Source organism: Ambystoma mexicanum, chromosome 9 (genome assembly GCF_040938575.1).
Source record: "Ambystoma mexicanum isolate Mex_15411 chromosome 9, UKY_AmexF1_1, whole genome shotgun sequence".
Lineage (NCBI taxonomy): Eukaryota > Metazoa > Chordata > Amphibia > Caudata > Ambystomatidae > Ambystoma > Ambystoma mexicanum.
In genome coordinates this window covers 363,518,769-363,541,745 of record NC_090931.1, presented here as the reverse complement: position 1 = coordinate 363,541,745, position 22,977 = coordinate 363,518,769, and the positions used below count along the sequence as shown (strand labels likewise).

Genomic DNA, 22,977 nt, shown 5'->3' with positions numbered 1-22,977 from the left:
TCCTCCCACCGGGGTCTCGTGCGAGCGAGGAAAACCCTCATTTAGCAGGCTTTTCAGTGGTGTTACCACCTGAACCTGAACCTGAAGAGGAGGCTGAGGAGCGGGAGAAAAACCAAGCCTGTTGCTGCCTCCGGCAGTTATTACCCGAAGGGGTATCTACTCTCCGAGATTTCCTGTTGAGGAAGCCCCTGAAACCAGAGGAGGGCCGGCTCTGCGACAGCAGTCTCTGGGTCCTGAAAGGGGTTTTAACCAGGACTGACCAGGATTTAGCGTGCTTACTCAGCGGTATGGACCTTACAGGATACTTACCTGGTGCCATGAAGGAAGAACGACAGGGCGCAAGGGGATCAATGCCACACTGGACCTTATTTGTCGCTCCTTCTGGTAGCCAACAATGCAAAAGGATGTCAAAGCATTTTCCGCTCCTGCCCCACGTGTGCTCAGTGCAAATCTAATACAGGAAAACCTATTGGACTTCTGGAAAGAGTCCCATTCTGACCAGAACATAGAGCTACATTTCTACAGATTTTGTTGTGGACTTACCTCTTTCCGGGGGTTGTACAGCTAGAATGGTAGTTGTAGACTCCTACAGCAAATTGGCTCACTTTGTTCCCGTCTCGCTGGTATCCCTTCGGCCTCTGAGACTGCCATGGTGTTTAAGGAGATCTTCCGGTTGCATGGCTTGCCAGATCCTATTATCTCGGATCGAGGTACTAAATTTACCTCTAAATTCTGGAAGACTGTGTGCCCTCTGTTGGGGATCAATAGGGCACTCTCACCCGGATACCACCCGGAGTCTAATGGACAGACTGAACGCCTCAACTATACCATGGAGCAGTACCTCCGATGCTTCATCAACTCCCGGCAGGATAATTGGGTGGATCTACTTCCCACTGCAGAATTTGTTTAGAACACCACAGTCCACACAGCAATAAAGATGAGTCAGCTTTTCTACACCTATGGTATCCATCCCAGATTCCTACCGGTCTCAGTTTTCCCGGATTCATCAGTACCCAACACTGATGCTCTTCTTAAAGACATCACTCAAGCCCACAGGGAAGCTTCAGAGGCTCTTCAGGCAGCCAGACAAGGGTACAAGGAGCAGGCTGATCAACACCGGAGAAAGATTCCTGGCTGGGATGTAGGTTCTTTGGTTTGGCTGTCTACCAAGTATCTACCCAGGTGGGTTCATCCTTTGAAACGGTCTCCTGTTTCATTGGACCTTTTGAAATCTTGGCTAAGATTAATCTGGTTGCTTTCAAACTCAAACTATCTTCTTATCACAGCAGACTGCATCCAGTCTTCTCTTCTACGGTCTTGTGTTACAGATTATTTTTGTCGCAGGAGGAAACCCATCAGCACCCCTGGACTTTGAGGAATCCAAGGTTAACGATTTTGGACTCTAGGTATCATAAGAGTAAACTCTAGTACTTGGTACAATTGAAAGGATATCCTCTGTCAGAGAATTCATGGGAGCCCGTTTCCTATACCAAAGCCCCACTCCTCATCGAGCAATTTCATCGGACCCATCCAGGAAAGCCCGTTACCTCCAGGTACAAAGGGGGCATACTGTCACTGGCCTGCGCAAATGGAGGAGATGGAATACACCCCATTAATCTTTCCAACACGTTCATCTAGAACGTGCTTGACTGTGCTAGTCTTTTCCCTTCAAGCCGGGTTATAAGCAAGCCCTGCCACCTTTCCAGCACGTTGTAACCTTGCTCCTTCGTTTCATCCTTCGGTTCGCACACGCTAGTATCGCTTGCTTTACTGCCTTTTGCTGGTATTCCTCTTTGAGACACTCTGGTCTCTTTCCCAGACAGCAGACTCCTCCTGCCTGCATTGCTCATGCATGGCTTCTCTTTGCTAATTCCCTTTCTGTACTTTCACTAGCTCCTCCGTGATTCGGTACGCCCAGTGTGTTTGCCCACAGCTTTTAGCCGTCTCACTCCTCCGCGGCTCCCCAATCCTTTGAGCCTCGGCTGCTGATTGCCAGTATCTGTCCTCTGAGCATCAGCAGCCGGTACTGCTTGTTTTCACATTCATTGTGCTTCCCGTGGTGTGACCGCGCTTGGATTAACATTGGAAGCTGTTCAGAAAACCAGTGGACTGTTTAGTCTTCTGGATAACCGCCACCTGCAGCCACATACTTCTTGTGACAGAGCTACCACCCACATTTTCCCGCACAGCCCTTCAGCTTCTTGCCTTCCTACCTCACTGCTCCTCCGCTTTCCTCTTTTCCCTTACAGACCGTTTGGAAGGTTTGCCTTAAAGGGGGTCCTGTGTCCACCCACCATTCAGTTTACCTTCTGGTACACGATTTGAAATACAGCAGCCGTAATTTCAGGATTCTGCCTATTCTCTTCTCCGATCAAGATATATTCCTGGTAGAGATCTTCCTGGGTCTCTTACTTACCCTCTCTTTGGTACTTCAGACTTTGACCACCATTCCCCGTGTCCAAGGACTCCATCTTCCACAAAGGGTTTTTTATGCCTCCTGTTTTTTCCCTATGGCAGTTCCGGTAGGATTGGCCCTTGTCCAGGCGGTTTCTTCACCGGACATAGTGGCTACCTATCGGAGTCTGACATATCTCTTCAAAGAGAAGGAAGACTTTGAAGAAGAAGGGAACCAAGACACCATCTGACGAAGAGGAATTATCCACAGAGGAAGATTCAGGTGAGGAGGGGGGGGGGGGGGGGGGGGGCGTACTAGCCACCGGTGTCAATCATACATTTGAGCCAAGTCACATTCCACAATGCCACCTAGTAGCCATCGCTGGAAGTGCACCTCCAGTTCAGAGGCTCATCAGCAAGGCATTTTGGGTCTGCAAATTAGCCCATATTAAACATAGCTTTATTAACCCAAGACAGACATTTCTCAAGACTGCCACAAAACATTTCCTGAAGCAAAAGGCTTGTATTTGGGTTAATGTGCATATCCACACCCATTTGCTGATGTGGCTATGAACTGAAGGTGAACGTCCAGAAATGGCAATTAGGTGCATTGTGAAAAAGAGTGACTTGACTCGATTGGATTATCCTACTGGATCCACCTGATTTCAGGGAGTGGAGGGGTTTTTCCCAATCCCTGATCGAACCCACTCCCACCACCTTGCCCTGCCACCCATCCCCAGTCCTCTACCCCAAACACACACCATATATAATTGCCGAAAAGGACGGCACCGAAATGTGCACGATCACAAAGCAAAAGATGCAAAATGCCAGCAGCGAAAACACAGTAAGCAATCCACTATACATAAATGGATGCCAAAGTTATGCTGCCCCATACTTGTTTTTCTAATTAATCCTATAAAAGACTGCAGAAAAGTAACTCCAAATTGGGGGAAAAGTAAATAATCCACTATTTTAAAATTCAACTGGGCTTTTGTGAAGACTTGGGAAAAGAATGAAAAGGGCTTAGCCTGTACCCAGTCTGTGCTTCTCGGCTTAAATTGAGCAATGTATATGGCATTCATGGAGCGCTCTTCTGCCTTTGATAACATGCTCAAGAGATCCTATGGTCGACTATCTAAACCAAGCATCCCGAAGGATTTATTAGCCACTGTAATGAATATGACACTGTAGCTAATGTCATCTGTGGGCCAGAGAAGGAGATTACGGATGACTAAGGTTGCTGAGGGCGTGCACAAGGGATGTGTACCAGCAACCCTTTTTTTTTAGTTTATACACTAATCCCTGAAAGACGTTTTGGAAAAGTCAAACTACTAGCATTCCAAGAATCGCTCAGAGGCAAATCCCATCAGTTATACATGTGGATACCAAGCTGATAACAAAACACTCCAGCAGCATTTCAAACACTGGTTTCCAGTAAATCATCAAAAATAGCATTATTTGCAGATTCCTCCGTTTGCCAAGTTGTGCCTCAGTTTACAACTTGCACAGCAAACTAGCGATACCATTTGTTGCTGACACAATTTCTCAGTGATAATTTAGGTATGTGTATGAAACAATAGGACAGTTATCGTGATGTAGACCACACTATGCTGTCATTTTCATCATCTCCAGGTGCTTTAGCAGATCTGAAAGCCCCAGTTGAAGTTCAAACCCATGCTAAAATGTGAGAACATTTTGAAGAGAATTCAGCAATAGGAATGTCAGTAACCCAGTGATTGGGAACATTCCTGAAAGCTAATGTGAATGCACAGGGCGAGTTGCCAGAATCATTGGAATCTACGCCTAAAGGAATCTTTAAAGTTCAGTCTGTGTATGCTTATGAGCAAAGTGAAATAGTGTGCTGTCATCAAGATGATTGTATACTATTCGAATTAAGTGAATATAAAAGAGAAAAGCAGCACATTGAAATGGATGTCAATAATCCAAAATATTTTAGTGTAGCGACCCTCCAAAGAGACACTGCCACACGATTAGAGGAATGTACAGAGCTTCCTCCTTTGGAGGACTTCCCAAAGTTTTCTAAAATGTAGAGGATCAAATTGAAGCTGCGATACTTGCACAAGTGAAGAAGAAAAAGAGCAATTGAGAAAAATATTTATGGTATTCAAACAGGTTTTTGCCAAAGATGCCAATGCTTGTGGGCTGACCGATTTGCATGTTGCCACACTACCAGAATACAGGGTACCCCTGGCATGTTTGGAATCAATAGCTGAAATAATTAAAAATCTAGTATCTAGAGGAATCATTAGGCCTATTCATAATACATCTAATACCCATATATATTAGGTGTGCTAAAACCTAGTGGCCAATGGCGCTTGTGTGCAGATCTATAAGAATTTTTTTTTAAATGAGAACCCGTTTCAAGGTGGCCCCTTCCACTTATTGATCAGTGTCTTGCACAGGTTCACGTGCCAAAGGTGTTTACCATATTAGACCTTACAGCTGGATACTGGTATGTGCCACTTGCATTTTCTTTTGATAAATCACAATATGCGTGGTCCCGGACCCCTTTTGGGTATGTCAATAATGGGAGTCAGTTTAGAATATTCCTAAGAAAGGCACCCCCGGATGCAGCTGAAAGGAGGACAATAGTTTATGTGGATGGTGGTCTAATCAAAAATTAAGATCTGAAAAGCCACTTCAATGAGATAGACATGTGCTCAGTCAGCTACAGAAGGCTGGGGCAAAATTATCTTTACAGAAAGCATCGATATAGAAAAAAGGTAAACTTCCTTGGTCATGGAGGTGACAGAACATGGATTAAACCCACAAAACAAAAAGGTGGAGACAAATCATTAAGTAAAATAACCCACTAATTTGAAAAGTTTAAAGAATTTGTTAGGAATGACAAGTTACAACAGGAAATGTATTGAGAATTATGCAGGGAGTACATAACTTTTAATGAGATTAGTGAAGCAGGGCACACCCTGGAAATGGCAAAATGAACTAAATGAGGCAGTAGCCAGGCTAAAAGAGCGTTTGATAAAAAGAGCCATGTTTGGTATATCCAATGAAAAATCTGGATTTTTGTAGAAATAGTATGTACAAATCATTGCATGTCAGCAGTGTTATATCAAAAACATGATGCAAATAACAAAACAATTACATATGCTAGCAAAGCATTGTCACAGGTAGAGACCAAATTTAGTGAATGCGAAAAAGCGCTTCTGACCACTGTATGGGTGTTACAATTCAAGGATAGAGTGTGACTGTGGAAACAAATCCCCAGCCTCTTCAATTTTTGCAAAGTTAAGAGAATTAGATCAGGGAATTTGGCCCAGTCAAAGATTACTTCCTGGACATGAGCACTTTAGGGATTTCCTGTAGAAGGGAAATATGGACAAAATAAAAAAGGCCAGTTGCTCAAGGATTAAAAGAGTTGCATGAATGTGCAGCTGTATGTGCACCTGATGACACAGATCTAGAAACAAGTTTGAATTAATTTGAGCAATCCCCACACAAGGCATTCAGAAGTGCAGAGGGGGTTGGGAGGTGAGTGCAGGTAGCTCATAAGTGCTGCCGGTAAGGGGCTCATACGTGCAGAGAATCGGGGGACTGTAGGGTTGCAGATACAGACCCGCAGGGCCGTAGGCAGTGCAAGGGCAGCTGGACATACAGGAGCCTGGACCCGAAGTTCAGTGGATGGCTAGGTGAGCAGTGTACAGAGCAGTCGGGGACATCAGCAAGGGAGAGAAAAAGTGGAAGTGAAAAAGTAAGGTCTTGAATTGCTTCTGGAACCAAAGGTAGTCCTACTGAAGTTTGAGAGGCAGTGAGGTTGTCGTCCCAGAGGTAGGCCCCAGCAGAGGAAAGAGATTTATCCCCCCCACTATCTGTTTGGTGAAGCATCTTAGGAAGAGAACGTTGGAGGTAGTGCCGTCTCCAACCCCAGTAAGCCTTGTGGATGATGCAAAGGGTCTTAAACTTGATCCTTGCAGTCAGAGGGAGCCAGTGGAGAGATTTCAATGCTGAAGAAATACGATCCCTGGGCTTGAGGCCAAGGACAAGTCTCGTAATCCTGTTCTGGATAAGTTGTAAAGGGCAGAGAGTATAGGCAGGTAGATTTAGAAAGAGGCTGTTACAGTAGTCCAGCCTAGAGAGGGCCAGGGCTCTGGAGACAGTGAGCTTCTGGGGGAAAGTGAGAAAAGGAAGAATACCTCTAAGGAGGTGTAGCTGATAGTGTGACTTCTTAGAGACATCAGAAATTTGAGGAGAGGAGGAGAGGGTGGAGTCAAAGATGACCCCAAAGTTCTTAGCCTCACTAGATTGAAAAGGTAGAGGGCCGAGGGTGGGCGGCCAGAGTGAGAGAGGAAAGGAGGGAGCAGGTGTCCCAATGAGGAGGATCTCAGTCTTACTGGCATTAAGGTAGAGATTGTTGGAGGTACACCATTCCTGAATTGCGGACAGGCAGTCTGGTATGAAAGAAGGAACAGAAGTGGCTGAGGGGAGCCCGAAGGAGAGTTGGGTGTCATGCGCATAACACTTAAAGTTAGAGCAGAAGGTGGAGATGCGGTGGGCAAGAGGTGCCAGATAGTGGCTGAAAAGCCAGGGAGAGAGGTTAGACCCCTGTGGAACACCACAAGTAGAAAGAGAGATCGAAGAGAGGACAAACCAGAGTTGGACCTGGGAGGGTCGATCAGTGAGAAAGGAGATCAACAGGCCAGGGTCTGACCAGAGATACCCAGGTTGTCGCAGAAGCGATTGAGCAGGATGGCGTGGTTGACCGCGTTGAAAGCAGAGCATAGATCAAATCCTGGGAGGATAGCTCAGTGGCAACGTGCTCGCCTTGGAAGCAAGAGGACACGAAGCAACACAGGTTCAATCCCCGGACACTCGCTTAGAAACCTCTGGGTATTTAAGTGCATTATAAATATGCAACTAAGACAACAACAAAACAAAAAAATTCTGTAACAGCGCCTCGATGACTCCGGGCTGTGTGAGCGCTTTAAAAATGAAAATAAATAAAATGAGGATAGAAGGAAGGATAGAGTCAAGATTAGAGAGCAAGTGTTCGTGTGTGTTCAGGAGAGCAGTTTCCGTGCTTCTGGCTGCTCTAAAGCCAGACTAGTGGTCATGGAGACAACCAACAGATTCAGCATGTAGATTAAGCTGGGAGATGGCCAGATTTTCCAGGAAAGGAGTGATGGAGATCAGGTGATAGTTGGCTCGAGAGGAAGGATTGGCATAGAGCTTAAGAAAGGGGTGCTTGTGGGGTGGGGAAGGTTCCAGTGGCAAAGGCGTGATTGCACAAATCGACCAAGGCTGGAGCAAGGGTGCCAATGTGGTCCTTGATGGTTCTGGAAGAGCAGGGAACCACCTGCTTCGATGAGACTTTCATAGATCGGACTTGTCTAGAAACCTCGTCAGGGGTGAACAGGGGAAAGGAAGCGAAGGAAAAACAGTCAAAGAAGGGACTGGGGAGGTAGGAGAGGAAGAGGAGGTAGAGGAAGAGTGCGAGACAGCATGTCCTGTGTTTTAGTGCTGAAATGAGAAGCCAAAGCCATGCAGAGGGCCTGGGAGGGAACAGGAGACAGACTGCAACAGGACTGGCCAGCTCCTTGAAGATTTAGAAAAGTTTGGCTGAGTTGTTAGACCGCCGAGATGCGGGCTTGAATGTAGGCTCTTCTTCTAGATGACAGAGTCTAATGCCTTTGGAGTAGGCCCCAGGCAGGCCAGTTTGTCAGAGGGTGCGCTTGATGCCTGACACCTGTGGCGAGGTTGGAATCATACTAAGAGTTGCACTTGTATGCAGGCTTCAAACGGGTCTTCATGACAGGGGCAAGGACATCAAGAGTGTTAGAGATAGAGAAGGTTGGAGAGGGCCGTCTCAGAGTGAGAGTCAGCCAAAGGTATAGTAGGAGGAGAGAAAGTTGGGGCGAAAGCCTCAACTGAAATGCTTCATGGGCCGGATGACCAAGAAGGTGGGTGGCAGTGCTGGGGTCGGCTTAACCTTAGGGGTATAGAGAGAAAGGTGGGACGAAAGAAGAAAGTGGTCACTCCAAGAGAGAGGAGTTGAGAGGTGAAGACAACCAGGACAATGGAGTATAAGGTGGAATAGAGTTTCACAATCATGAGCACAGTCAACACATATAAATCCCGTAATTCAGGAGGCTTCCTAATCTCCAGTACTTCCTTGGTTGGATATAGATTCATCCTCAAGAAATTATCCCATTTAAATTTCCACAGGAATTTGATCATGTATGGAGGCAACGAGCCCCTTGCTCTTGAGTCCTTAAAGTTATTATCATAGATTTTTCATTTAACTCTGGCCTCCATTGACGGAATCCAGTCCAGATTGTACACTTTTCGTTTGACTCGTGCTGGCCTCTACCGGAGTGATTCTACGGTTTCACCCAGGTCGGTTAAAAAGTCTATGCACAATAAACTCCATGCAGTCACTAGGGGTTCTCAGGAACCTGCCATAGCCAAGCCAATTGTCACCAAACCTCCTTCACCACATTTCCTAAAGAGTGAGAGGGTTTTCCAGATCGTAATGGAATACAGGGAAATCGGCACCAATTCTGCCCTTATCACCTGAATTGGAACACAGTTCGGCAGATGTAATACCCTGCTCCAAAAAATACCCTCCAGTTTCCCCCACATTAGTGCAGATAATGAGAATGAGGTTTCAGCCCGTAGGTCAAAATCGCAGACATCTTTAGTCAAAAGAATTGGATCACTGGAATCAAGGAGAATTTACAATATCTATTCTTTATAATAACTTGAGCGGCTAAGTTCTTTGTCTTGCTCCGCAATACCAGTTCTCTTTGAACATCGGTAGCACTATCATTTAGGCAAAGCCCCAAGTATGTGAGGGCTGCCACTCCCAGGATTTTCTCACCATAGAGAAACCAAGCCTTTGTAGAATCCCCGTTCTTTCTATTCCCAAAGGTTAGGATTCTAGACTTTTTAACATTAATCTTCAGCCCGTTGAGTTCAACGTACTTTTCCAGGGCACTCAGCTGCTTTTGAAGACCCACCTTGGTCTGATCGAGCAGGATCATGTCATCCGCATAGAGGAGTCTTCCAATTTGAATGCCGGCCAGTGAGGGTGGAAAACATCTGACATTTTCAAAGGCCTCCTCTACATCTGAAATAAACAAGTTAAAGACACTGGTGCCAACAGACAACCTTGTTTAAGTCCATGGCACTAATGGGATCAGTCGACATGCTCCTTCGATCTAGTCTTACACATAGAGAGGTTCCTGAGTGAAGTAATTTCAGGGCTCCTCTTTTATCAGTCGGGCAACCCCACTTTTCCAATTTAGACCACAGAGCTTTAAGGAGCAGAGAAGCAAAGATTTTACCACTTGCATCTAAAAGGGCGTTCATTTCGCTGGCATTGCCCTATCGCCCTTTTTTAAAAATAGGGACAATAGTTGCATTTGTCCAGGAAAGATGGAATTTCTTTGGTCTTTTTAATATGCTGGAACCCAAACTCTAGTTCTGAGGCCCAGAATTCCGGATTTTGTTTAAGATGTAAATCAGTCATTCTGTCTCGGCCCACCGCTCTGGAGTTGCTAGCCCTAAAGATCAAGTCATATATATGTATATCCCTCTCTGACGTACAGAAAGACCATTTTTCTTCTGAGACTCCGATGATTTGGAGAGGGCTCACATCAGGGCCGGCAAAAACTCTTTCAATATGTTGCTTCAAAACAAAAGTCCCACTGTCGCCCAGACTGAATCGTACCTGGTACTCCTTTCTTGTCTTTTTAGTGGCTTTTCTCAGTCTGAAACACAGTCACTATGTGGAGTTTATAGCAGTTTCTTGTGCCCCTACCAAGTTTGAGGGGCCCTGGCTTGCTTCATATGGTGCACATCAGCATCCGAGTCTGCCGATAGCATTGCACCACAAGAGTTTCTGGGAGGAGCCCTGGATTGCTGTTTGTTAACCAGTGTGGTCATTGCTTGCACAGGCCCATTCCCCAAAATAGCTTGGTGTCTCTTCACTCTCCTGTTCTTGTTTACCTTCTATTATGTCTCATCTAGCTTCCTCCTTCACCTCCCTGCTTAGATCCTTTTTCTTTATCAGTTATCTTTCTGCCTCATCCGCCCTCAAGATCTTGGGTATCTCTGCCTCATTGGCCGCCGTCACTGTCTTTTTCTCCCGTCTCCTCACCCTTTACTTCTCGGCTCCTCCTCTGAGACCCTCTTGGGTGGTTCAGATTTCTCACCCTTATTTATTCTATTTTCCCTTCCTTAGGTTCTATCACAATCGCAATGGAGTGCATCCTCTAACACTTTCTTTCTCGATTCTCGTCCAAGAGGTCTGTTACCATCTGACAAAGGTCTTTGAGATTTGGAAAGCCAATGCCTTATTTCATTGCTGCCTAATATTTTTTACATTGTCTAACAAAAAGGTATACAAACTAAAACTTGTGATTTATTTTGTTTTTTTAAGATAAAAAGCCATTGATCTAAAAATACATTTCCTTATAACACAGGTATTTCAATACTTCAGATGCCAGTATCAAACAGTAGACACTAACTGTTCACTGCAGTAAATCATGGATGTACCCATAGAAAATTGTGCATCCAACAGAAACAATGGTTAGACATAGGAGGGCACATTAGAGATACACAAGGACATTTCCAGTAGAAATTGCACCATTCTAAAGGGCTTAGAAGAGCTGTTTCTGAAAATGCAAATTAATTTAAAATGTATGGTAAGTTTACAATTTGAATTTTTCGATATAGCATCACCTAGTTAATCACTTTTTTGGAAGAAAGGGTGAAAAGGACACTGCACAAGCAATGCTGCACTCAACTTCTGATGGAACTGCAGTTGGTAGTTAAATGATGATTGTAGATTTAGTTTCAGAAATTGCACATTGTATTGTAGTAGTCATTTACATAGCTTCCTCCCCCCCATTACTATGGTCTCAAAGCACTTGTGGGAATGCAGTCCAGGGTATTGGAACTTCCCAAAGGATTAAAATGCGTGTGCATTTTGGTCAACATAATAATTAGGTGGGCTGGCCAGGCTCCTTTAAGCAACCCAAGAGTTCAGGCATGAGGACGGGTGCCGAGTAGGGGTAAGGAGAGTGTGAGAGTGCAAGAGACTCTTCATGTGCCCAGCTGGATCGAATTTGTCATAGGTCGTCACTGCATTCTGGTGCTCGAGTGTGGGTAGTCATGCCTGCGGCAGAAGTCCACCGGAGTGGTGAGTTTATACGTACCCTGAGGCTCGGGTGGAGCTTTATTATTGGCACCACTGTTCAAACAGGTTGGCCGTGTGAGAGTCTCCTCTAGACCCACTAGCCAGGTCGCTGTAATAGGTCTTCTAAGTGTCATGAACAAGCGATCAATGCATAGCATGACAGACTGGTTGTTTTACTGTCTTCTAGGTGCGACAGCGAGGCTACACGCCAAACTTCAAGTAAATTTCAATTGCTGGCAATACGCATACATCCAAGAAGAGTAGACCGGCTAAAATCGAGGGTCTTCTAGGTGTAGTGGGAGAATTAAGTGCGGAGGACAGGTGTCCCAATACCGGATTCAAGGTAAGGGAAGGATGTCTTAAGTTTTAAAATGCGATTGAGTTTAGGCCAAGATAAGCAGTTAGGCGGGCTGGCTGTGCTCCAATAAGCCTCAGAGGAATTTGGGCACGTGAAAGGGGCTGGGGAGGCGGGAGAGCATGCAATGGCCATGGGTTTGTTTAAACGTCTATTTTACTTGTGGACCCATCAGTAGTTTATAGAATGGAGATAGTTGATGTGCACTTAGAGGGATGCGAATGTCCCGAGGCGGGGCCACCACAATTACAGCTGGTTTCCGCCTAATGGACCGTGACCATGTTGGGCAATGCATTAGGTCTTACCAAGTCCAATGGCTCAGACATGTCCACAGGTGGTAGTTGGCATCTACAGGCTACCAGAGAGACAGCCATACCACACACAGAGGCACACACAATGTTGTTGACATGCTAAAGCTTTTTTGGTGGTTGCCGAGCTACTTTTAATAAACCAAGCGATTGATGATCTTTTCTACCGTGCTCTATTAATTCTCCAATAATGTATAGGCTTCCAATCAGTCCGAATTTTGAGGACTATCACGTAAGGTTCCCACTGAGAGTTTCCTCAGCGGATGAAAAGGGCATGCCCGAATGGTTCACACTTTCTCCTTGCAGTCTTGCAATTGTATGCCCAAGGTTACTGTGACTTTTATAGTGCAGATATGTACATTGGAGAGTTCAGCACAATGGTCTTGTTTCTTTATAAAATGGTGCTAGAATCTTCAGGGTGGTTGCAAAAACCAATACCATTCAGATTTCCATAAAGGAACGTATCTGTTTGATAATGGGACTATTTATTTTTATGTATTAAATTTTCACTTGTCACATTAGAATTCCTCTCACTTTAACGTCCAACCCTTTTACATTGTTCCAGTGATGCTCTCAGACTGTACAGCGGTGGCTTGGACCACTGAGGCTGCAAACTATACTACCACAGCGGTGGCTTGGACCACTGAGGCTGCAAACTATACTACCAGAGGCAGGGCACCAATCAATAGTATCTGGTTCTGCAACTAAGCTTTGAAAATTCTTGTAAATGCTGCGCCCTGATACCCTTGGGTACTCTCGCGCATTATAAATAATAAACATAACATCTTCCTGGGTGTTTTTTATGAAAGTCCTAGGCTTTGATGATTCACAGCAAGTCCCCTGTAATTTTTTGATTTTGCCACCACGCTTCGCCTATATCTGTGCCAATGAGGTTAGGAGTCACTGGGGAAATGTAACTCAGTAGGTGTGCCCTATAGAGGCACAAGACAACCAGGTCGGGATTCCCCAAATATACTTGTAACCTATTTCCACATGCAGGTCCTTCTGTTCAGCTCCTTCCTTCTGTGTACTCACTGGCCAGTGGCAGTGGTTTGTAATATTTTAGAAGGCTACACGCTGATTTAGGTTCAGAGACTGCTTAGAAGGATGCCTTACCATAGACACAACAGTCTCAGAACATATTTCAGGTACATGTACAGGCTTAAGTTTTTCATTTCTTCACAAAGTTCAAAACTAGTTTGTTTTGTAAAATATATAAATGGGTTTTCCTAGAAGAAACTACTTTAGGGTGCAGGAAGAACAATCACCCAACTCGGTTGCAGGACTCCTCGATAGATTGGCTTTATGCCGAAAGAGTAAGCATAGACGCGCAGTCAAGGCCATAACTTGAGGGGAGGTGGAGAAAAAGAAGGTACAGGGTACCATAAAAAACACGCAAGAAGTGAATATATATACACTGTATACAAAATATACACCTTAAAAATCAGGCAAAAATAGTACACTTTACAGATAAGTAGTCTTTAGGGGTAGGGGCTCTTGAATGCAGAATATTTAATTAAGTTTTTAAAAAAAAGATAAATTCCAATGTTAACCCATGGAATAAACCCCAAAAAGAAATCTTGTGTTTAAACTGCCTGCATACCCCGCCCCTTCATCGCTATACCACAACTTTGACAGCTCCTTTTGTCCATAATCAGAGCCTTGCCGCTGTACTTTATCACAAAGGATACACTGAGCAGATTAGGAAAGCATTGTGCTCCACTGTGACTCGTGCTAACCCCGCCTCCTGTTTGATAGCTCTTTTTCAACATAATCGACTATTTTTGTTTTAGGGCAGGTCACGTTGATTACCATCGAGTTCTGCAGAGTTCTAAAGAAATGTGATCCAAAAGGAACTGCAAACTGAAACATAAGGTACTTTTGTGAACAGTTAGTGGCTTTGGGTGTAGTCGCTAGCCCCTAAAAGTTCCATCCTATAGTTGCATACCTTTACCATAATGAATAACAAGGTTTGTCAAAGCATATACAGGACAATATTTTACTGCATGGTCAGTCCCTTATTATGTAACCTTTATAGAATACCCTGCACTTCTTCTCCACCCCGGCCAACTGCATATTTACACTTGCCCATCGGAGAGTCATGCAATATTTAGAGAAGCCCTATAACCAAGATGTGAATTGATCTTCCTGAACACTAAACTTAGGCTTTAGGAAAGCCCCAACAAATGGTCCATGCAGCATTCTCCTTGGTCAATGGTTGCCTGTGCTACCTGCCACCCTGCAGGTGGACCATAAGAGCTCCTTTTCCCCCCTTTTTACCAGGAGGTACTTAGTTTGCCTTTGATCCACTGAACAACATTGGCCCATCCGTGTCTTGTGCGGACTGTGCCCCTAATTTGAAAGGTACACTTTATGGTACACTTTACCATAACTGCAGTGCTTTAATATGGACTCTCCGCCGCAGAAACGTCTAAGCCAAAACAATGTTTTCTGACCATTTTGGGACTTCTGCAGAGGTCACCGCCTTAAAGATTCTAACGTACTTCCCTGTAAAACACTGCATTTCCATATCAGAAAACTGCTATATAAGGAGCATATGTATACTTATATACTGGGTGGACATTCAGTTAGTTATTGTGTGTTATTTCTTGTTCAACATATGCCTTGCCTGCTCGGCCTTGGAGGTTTGGGCGTATACCAGGAAGTCCTACAAACTAGGTCTGGATTGATCTTCCAGAACCCTAAACGTATGGTCTAGGAAAATCTTATTACAAAGAGACACTGTGAAAATATATTGTCACAACCAGACTGAAGACGCAGTGACAGACAGAACACAGGGTCAATGGGGAGTTTTAGAAGATTAACACAAATGGCGCACAACGAAGGCACATAACCAGAGTTTCACAAGTAACAATACTCACTTTTTGGCTTTGGTGCTGTTGGGGTAATCTATAACCATCCCGCCAGTAAACCCTGCCTTCATGGCTTGTGAAGTAATCAGCTCTAGCTGAAAGAAAAAGAAATAGGCAATCATGAAAATACAGTAGTCATGTGGGATTTCTTCACGCTAACATCTTTGTTACAAGAACAGCAATGACAACTAATCCATCGACTGCCTAATGCCTGGCTCCATTAACTCAAAATGCTACAAAACTAAATTGCCCGCTATAGCTATGAGGACAGCAAAGGCTACAAGATCAACCACCTGATTCAATAAACAAAAGCATGCAAGTAGACAATGTATCCAATATATGGCTTTAGACACCAAATGTTAACAGACCCATTGATAGTATTTGAATTCCTCAGGGCAGAACTGCAAACTAACAGATTGTGTTCCAGCAGCAATCAGTGGGTTGTAATAGACTAACAGGTTTTCAAGCATTTGCAGCCATCTCTCCAGCATCCAAACACAAACAGCTCAATCAAACAATGCCTTGCCCTGGAGATAGCAGTGTTAATTATTTCATCAATGGCCTACTGCTTAGCTCCGGGAAGTCATATGCACAGAAATCAACCATGTAAGACTAAAACAATGGTAGATCATTCAACAACCCCCTACCCTGCTGTATGGACAAGCAGTCATGGTCCGAGGCACCCCAAACCAATTGCAGTCAAACTGTGCCAAGTCATGAGACAAGACCCAACCTGTTCAGAATTCTCCGGGTATATCTGTAAAATGGCTCGTGATCCTCTGGCCTAGAAAAGGACACAAGAAAATTACTATTGTAACAAGACGTTTATCACTCAAGGAATGATGAAAGGAAAGAAGGAAGTGACAGCACCAGTGTGTGGCATAATGGTATTTCTACTCACCAGTGCTGAATAGAGGGATGAGAAGAAGCAATATAGTCGCTTCGGGGGGCTGTGTGACTTTTTATCAGCATTGCAGAGCCATTGGAGGGCTGAAATGCTGTAGAAGAGAATGTTTCATATTAGAAGTCCTGTGTAGAATTCTGAGAACCAGCACACTCACACCTATAACATTATGCAATACAGTAGAGCTTGACAGCCTTTTCTACAGCACAATTACACCAAGCCCACACCAAAAATGTGCTATTTTCGTAAGGCTCTTGCATACGCTGGAACCATGTAGCGGCAGACCACAAAGTAACATGGTTAGGGAGAATTCTCAGATATGTGCTAATTCCTCTCTACCTTAGAGACCCCCCCAGTACTTTTACTGGGCTCAAGGAATTTTTAATTTCTAACCTCGAGAGAGCGAGACCTTTTTCCCCACTCATGTATTTTTCTGTGATTTAAACTCAGTTTCTTTTTGTTTTGGGAGTCTGACAAACTCCATAGGTATCTTTTTGCATTGCATCACACAACACCTTCAGTGCAGTGACACAGGGAAGTCTTTCAGATTTCACAAGGGTTTAAATACCTTTCTCTTGGATGACTAGTGTTTCCAAGAGTAGTAAAGTGAAATTGACTTTACTTACATTTTTAACTTGCTAGACACAGCACACACCATCTTACAATAGGGTGGTGGAAGGGTTACTTCCCTGTTTAGTTTGCTTATGTAACATTTTTATATGTTACCCTTTCTACAATTAATGGCTGTGGCATTGGTTTACTTTTTACTACCATTGTGTGTTTTTTTCTGCGAGATGCGTTTGTAGGCTCGCTAAGGCACCCACGGGTGTCCATTTCGTCAAAATGGCCCAGTCTTCTTTTTTTGTCATTTCTTTGTGGAAAGGTCCTTCTTGAGATTCACTCTGCATGCCAAACCAGGTTTGGTCCCTTTGTTGGTTTGGCCTTTGGCAGTATTTACAAGTGAAGCCCGCCTCTGGCTCCAGGATGTCTTGCGGGGGTAGGAAGCGAGGTGCCCAGAACTCCCTGTGCTTAGTCTCCTAGGAGACAGGAATTGGCTGGCTGGCTGTCCGGCAAGGACAGCTATCCTGCTGGGCGACGGACAGCTGGGCTGGGAGAAACCTGGATAAAAGGCAAGGCTTTTTGGCTTGGAAGGCAGAGCCAACAACTGGACGAATGAATCCAAAGAAGAACTTGGAAGAGACGCCTGCTTCAACTCCTGGACCGTTGGTTTGCCCAGTGAAGCCCTGCTAGTGTGTTGAAGCTAAAATTCGTCTCGACTAGAGAAGCACTGCAAAGTTGACTTCTCCCCTCGAGTTGGTGGGACCAATCAATTCCAAAGTAAGCCACCTGGACATCCTCTTGAAGCTGGTTGCATTTCCACTGCAGTTGCTTCTGGAACCGAAGAGCCAGAGAAAGGAACACCAGATCATGTACATTGATTTTAAGCTGGCCAAGAACTCCAGGAAGATCCTCCGGACTCCCAGAAAGTAGGACTGACCAAGCCTGAGCCCCCTCAACAAAGTGCAGGACCCCAAGATGCAAGGAAAGCCCATCTCGACAGCCAGGAACTGCGGTGGTGCTATTTGCAGTAGGCGCGAGGAGCTGAAATACTGAAGTGGCACTTGTTTGAAGATTGCCGGTTGCGGCCGCTGACTGTCCTATTGCAGAGCAGGAGTCCCCAGAATTCCTCCCTCTTGTCCTCACGACTGAGGCCCAGGAACAATAGGATATGCAGAGCTGCACAGGAACAGAAGCCACCTGCTACATTTTTCTTCAACCTAAAGGTACTGTACAGTCTAAGAACTAACCTCTTGTTGTGCCACCTTGCCTGTTCAGTTGAGACTTGTCTTGTTTGCTCCTGTAGATTGCTTGTCTTCTACTACGCACAGGCCTAACAGCCCTACATTTGATTCTACTTTTTCTACAAAGACTTCTAAAACATTGTGCAAGACTTTTACTTGCCTGCAAGAAGTGCTTCAGTTCACCTTGACTTTTGCTAACTTAACATTGGCTGGCCTGGCTCCCTGAATGACTCTTCTCTCCTCTGCTTATGTGTTTTGCCTTCCTTCCAGGAAAGGGTTAACAGGTTTTGCATTTTTTTTTCAAGTACTTACCCGAGTAAGAATAATTGTGTGAATACTTGTCTTATTCTGAAACCTCTTTACGATGCCACTCCTCTCAATGTTCTAAATGCAACAGTAATATATTAATTACCACAGCACCCTAGTAATTGAAGTCACCTGAGGGTGTAGTACGTGTTGGGTGTGCCATCCCAAAAGGGTATTTGCTGATTTAGAAAACTAAGAGTATTTATTTTGAAGTGTATTTGTGTGTTGCTTTATATTGCTCCCTTCTGAAGAAGGCGTATTAATTTATTTAACAGTCAGTTTGAATAATTGTTTAATCAAGAAACCTTGAGTCTAAGTATTTATTTGGATACTTGTCACTGTGAATCTCTGTAACTACCCTACTGCTCACATTGACCCCTCCTGAGATAAGCCTGGCCACTCGACCACACTACCAGCCTGTGCAGTACAGACTTATACCAAAGGTTGGGTCACTATTGCCAGGAGGCTAAAGTTGTTGTAGTGCACCCAAATGGTACTGCATACAATCTTACCTAACAAACATAAGCCACATAACCCAAAGCAACACAAGAAATAAAACCTACCTGATACATCCATCAAATGTACCAGCCCGAAAAGGGATACCCTGCCCCATGTCGCCAAGCAAAACGTCTCCTTCTACCTCTCGATCGACTGCAACATCTGTAGCAGATAAACAACAAGACCTCACCAAGTGCAGAAAACAGGTCTTGCTTATGACGAAAAAGGAATGGGACATAAGCAACTTTTAATAATGTATTTGTTTGAATACATGACCCCTCCAGATGAGTTAGCAAGCACCTGCAATTTAATAGCCTGCAGTGAGCCTCTAGGCTCCCTGCTGATCCTACAAATCTGCCTCTTAGAAACATGAAGCAACAAATACTGCAAAGGAGAACAATTGGGAAAGCAATGCAAGGCAGGCTATGTGTCAGCAACAGCTGCAGAATGAGGCATCATTGGGTAGACAGCTCACAATTTAACCACCTACGCACACTGCACTTTCTGCTGGCTTTTTTGCAATTGTGCACAAGTACCTTGAAATTGCATCAAATAGAGGTTTGCCTAAATCATTTAAATTGTGTGCAAGTTCAGGAAGGTACTGGTTCTGGTCCAGCTACCCCTTACGCTTTGCTGGTGGGTATTCGCCACGGATGTAATCCTCATAAAGCTGGTCTCTACCTCAGATGTATCCCACAAAATAATGAGTACAATATAACCACTTCAAATCTTACATGGTGCCCTGCTATAAATCCTCATGCAGCTATATGAAATTGTCAACATGTTTTCACCAACTGTGTGTTACATTCATTGATGGGCTGACAATGATGCATTGCTTTGGGTGGCACCTGGAGGCAAAAAGCCAGAGAAGGTTGGAGGATATGTTACTTTGCTGGACACTACTGGGCTAACAAGGCACTAATAAGGCCATTTGCCACCACTGCCAGTATTTAGGGAGGCTTGTCGCACCGGCATGCTGTTCTTTGGTGTGTTGCACTGACAGAGCTGTGGCACACAGTGTCTGAAGCCCTGAACAAAAACCCTCCCTCAACTTCTGTATCCACAAGAACGGCTGGTGTACTCAAGTGCGGCAAGCGGAGGTTTCTCCACGAGGGTCACCAGGACATCTTCGATGGGCACAGTACCGACCGTTCAGATATGCTGGCGCTCCGAGGAAGAGGCAGAATGCAAATTATGGTTCCACACAGCTATGGCCAGGGTCCAGCGCTCTTGGAGCAGATATATGTGGTGATGGCAGAGCAGGGAGGAGGATTTGTGCTGCCAATCTTCCAGGTCTTGCTGCCCAACAAGGAAAGGAGCACTTATCAGCGCATGTTTGAGGCAATCAAGAACATGTGCCCCAAGCTCGATCTAGCCTCCATTTCCATTGATTTTGAACATGCTGCCATTGAGGTGGCAAGAGCTACATTTCCCGGCTCTTAATTGCATGGCTGCCTCTTTCATTTACTCAGGAATGTCCGCAAGAAGCTTGCAGCAGAAGGTCTCCCAACTTACAATAGTGATCCCGAATTTGCACGGGTTTTGCGCATGATCATTGCGCTTGCATATGTGCTTACCCATGACCTAGATAGAGCAGTGGTCGTAATGGGCAATGCAGTGCATGCAGAGTTGTTGCTGGTGCTTTGCTGGTTTGAGGACAATCACATGTTCCGCCAAAACCCTGACTGCAGCCGCTGCCATGCAGTGCTCCCACCAGAGCTGTGGTCAGTAGATGAACAAGACGTCAAGACGAGGCACAGATTAATAACTATGCTGAAGCTACCCACCTCAGAATGCAGGCCGGGTTTGGCATGGACCATCAAACAATCTGGAAATATATAGCTGGAATATGCCCAGCTGTATGAGGAATACATCTGTGGTGAATGCTAACTAGCAAAGTGGAAGAAGTACCCAGACTAGAACAGGAGGATGAAGAACATTGTGGCCAGCAATGGGGAGCGTGAGATTCTGCAGTACCTCTGCAGGTTTGCCCACAATTTTCTTTTATTAATTAGGCACACATCTATTTGCTGCAATATTAAGATACTTGTGTACAATTGGCCAAATAAACATAGATCCATTCAGTATCACGTGTTGGTATTGCCTTTTTATCTGGTTTCTGTCCACTTACCTCGGGTTTTGGTGGGAGCGTGTATTTACATCATGCAATGCAGAAAGCTGGAAGTTTGTGCCACAAATTACTATAGGCCAAGTGATGTTATTGCAGTCTATCTTTATCAGTTTGACACTAAATCCAGTGGTTTAACAGATTTGTCAGGGTCCCATTACTTTGCATTCGGGGTAAACGTAGTCTCCCATTTGACTCGTGCTATAAACATTATCTTTTAACTCCCAATCTGCAAGCGTGTAGCATTCTAGTAAAAACGTAGTCTTCCATTTGACTCTTGGTATTGCTATATTTTAATATACTTATCTACAAGTAATAATTTGAGGGGAAATGGTCAGATAAACCCATGTCCCATGGACTTGTAGAATGGCTCCTTAACCACAAGGGCACTGAAAAAGAAAAATAGTGTACGTACTTAGCGATCATTATTAAAGTTTAAATTTGTTTTTAAACAGATTTTTTAGAAAAAAATGTATGGCGCGTGGGTATGTGAACTCAGGCCCCAGGGGTGTGGGGGGTGGCCCCTTAACCACATACCAGTGCATTAACTAAACAGAAAATTAGTATACTTATCTATTATTAAGGTTAGTTTCATTTTCTGTTTAAACAAATGTTGTGCCGGGATGCGAACCCAGATCCTATTGCCTTGAAGGATGGCCTCTTAATCACTACAGCGGAAGCAATAACTGAGTGCACAATTTGCAAGAACTGTTTTTTTAATACATGCACATTTCAGCCGGGAGGGTCAGTCAGCTCAGTGGAACTGAAAACGCTCTTGATCCACCGACATGGAGTTACAGTATTTAAGGGGAAAACCAAAAGATTAGAATAAATTACAAATATCAAGTACATGTTAATCCCACGTTGCCCATTTGTTCCACCTAAACACAACACAAGGCTCGAAATTAAGATTGTCTAAGCAGTAACTAAACCCAGCTCCTGGGTTTCCAGCATTAACCAGTGACCAGGAGCTACCACTGTGGAACAAGGAACCAGTACATAGCGTTCCCTAAATAAACCTTCCATAGAAGATGGGAAGATATAATTTTGTCCACGATTCATGACCCCTTATGATTTAAATGTCATATAGATGTGTCCTAATGCTTATTTATAAATTATCCAAAATTCAGAGAGTTAAATTCACATAGGTGTGTTTGCCATCAGTTGGCCTGGGAGCCAAAAATACCTCTTAGTAGTTCCTGATGTCAAGCTAACCAGGCTCTGCTTGGCTACAAACAGGAGCTAATTAGCTACCAGCTCATCTCAATTTCGAACCCTGCAATATACAAGTAATGGGTCCTGTTGGTTAGTACATTACCCATGACCATCCTAAGTGCAGACCCCTAAAAATTGCTTAGTTGTGCAGTCAGCAGAAAACGCTTCATCGCTAATGGCCAAAGTTATACATGGAACATTTATCAAAATGGAATCAGTCATTGGACAAAACCAGTTCATGTAACTTTTGATGTGTTGTCGGACCAAAACAATCCAATCAAGTTGTGTGTGTGAACAGTGAAGTCAACAAATTAGACACAGCAATATCCTCTCCCATGAGCTCAAACAATTTGGCAGTCCCAGTGAGTTCTCATGGCTTGTAGTGGTTTACTTCTGCTACTACTTATTGCAACTCCCGTTGCGGTCCTTTGCACACATTCTTCCGGCTATCTCTTCGCAACCAGGTGGCTATATAAAAAAACATAACCAAGGCTCCACTGCATGGAAATTAATTTGTCTTATTTATTTGTGCTACCAAGACATCCTATCGCAGATCCAGTTGTCCCAACACTCCCTTTGGGGCAGTATGATCACAATCTAGTTGTGATGCTTTGGCAATGCCTTCTCACCCACGGGTCAGTCCCACCAAAATGTGTCCTTTGCAAATGTTGCATTTTAGGCATTGTCAAGAACACAAACTGTTACTCTACGTTTTACTAAAAGCTTCCAGAGAACAGCTAGGCCCTGCAACAATTTTATGTTATGTTATTGGCCATTTGTACAGCACCTTTTGCCATTGGTATGATTACAAAGAGCTGTGAGTTGAACGTCCTAGGGGACTGTAGTCCAGGTCAGTGGAGAGAGTAGTGTAGTAAATAGTCCTTGGGTGCACTCTGTGCAGCTAGGGCAGATTGTGCAGCTGCATTCTAGTGCTAGCCATGGTAAGGTGGTTATGGGAGATCAGTAGAATGTGTGCAGCAAGGCCAATTAGACTTGGGTAGCTGCATTCTGGC

General features: G+C 44.4%; 1 protein-coding gene across 1 annotated transcript in view; it reads right to left on the bottom strand.

Moving 5' to 3' along the window:
- Positions 1-22,977, bottom strand: part of BUD23 (BUD23 rRNA methyltransferase and ribosome maturation factor) — a 111,306-nt gene that overhangs the window by 57,274 nt on the left and 31,055 nt on the right. Inside the window, exons 5-8 of the mRNA XM_069614795.1 lie at positions 18,687-18,783; positions 16,013-16,109; positions 15,845-15,895; positions 15,121-15,206 (exon numbers count right to left, since the gene is read on the bottom strand). Coding sequence (XP_069470896.1) covers positions 15,121-15,206; positions 15,845-15,895; positions 16,013-16,109; positions 18,687-18,783 — 331 coding nt within the window. The remainder of the gene's footprint in view (positions 1-15,120; positions 15,207-15,844; positions 15,896-16,012; positions 16,110-18,686; positions 18,784-22,977) is intronic.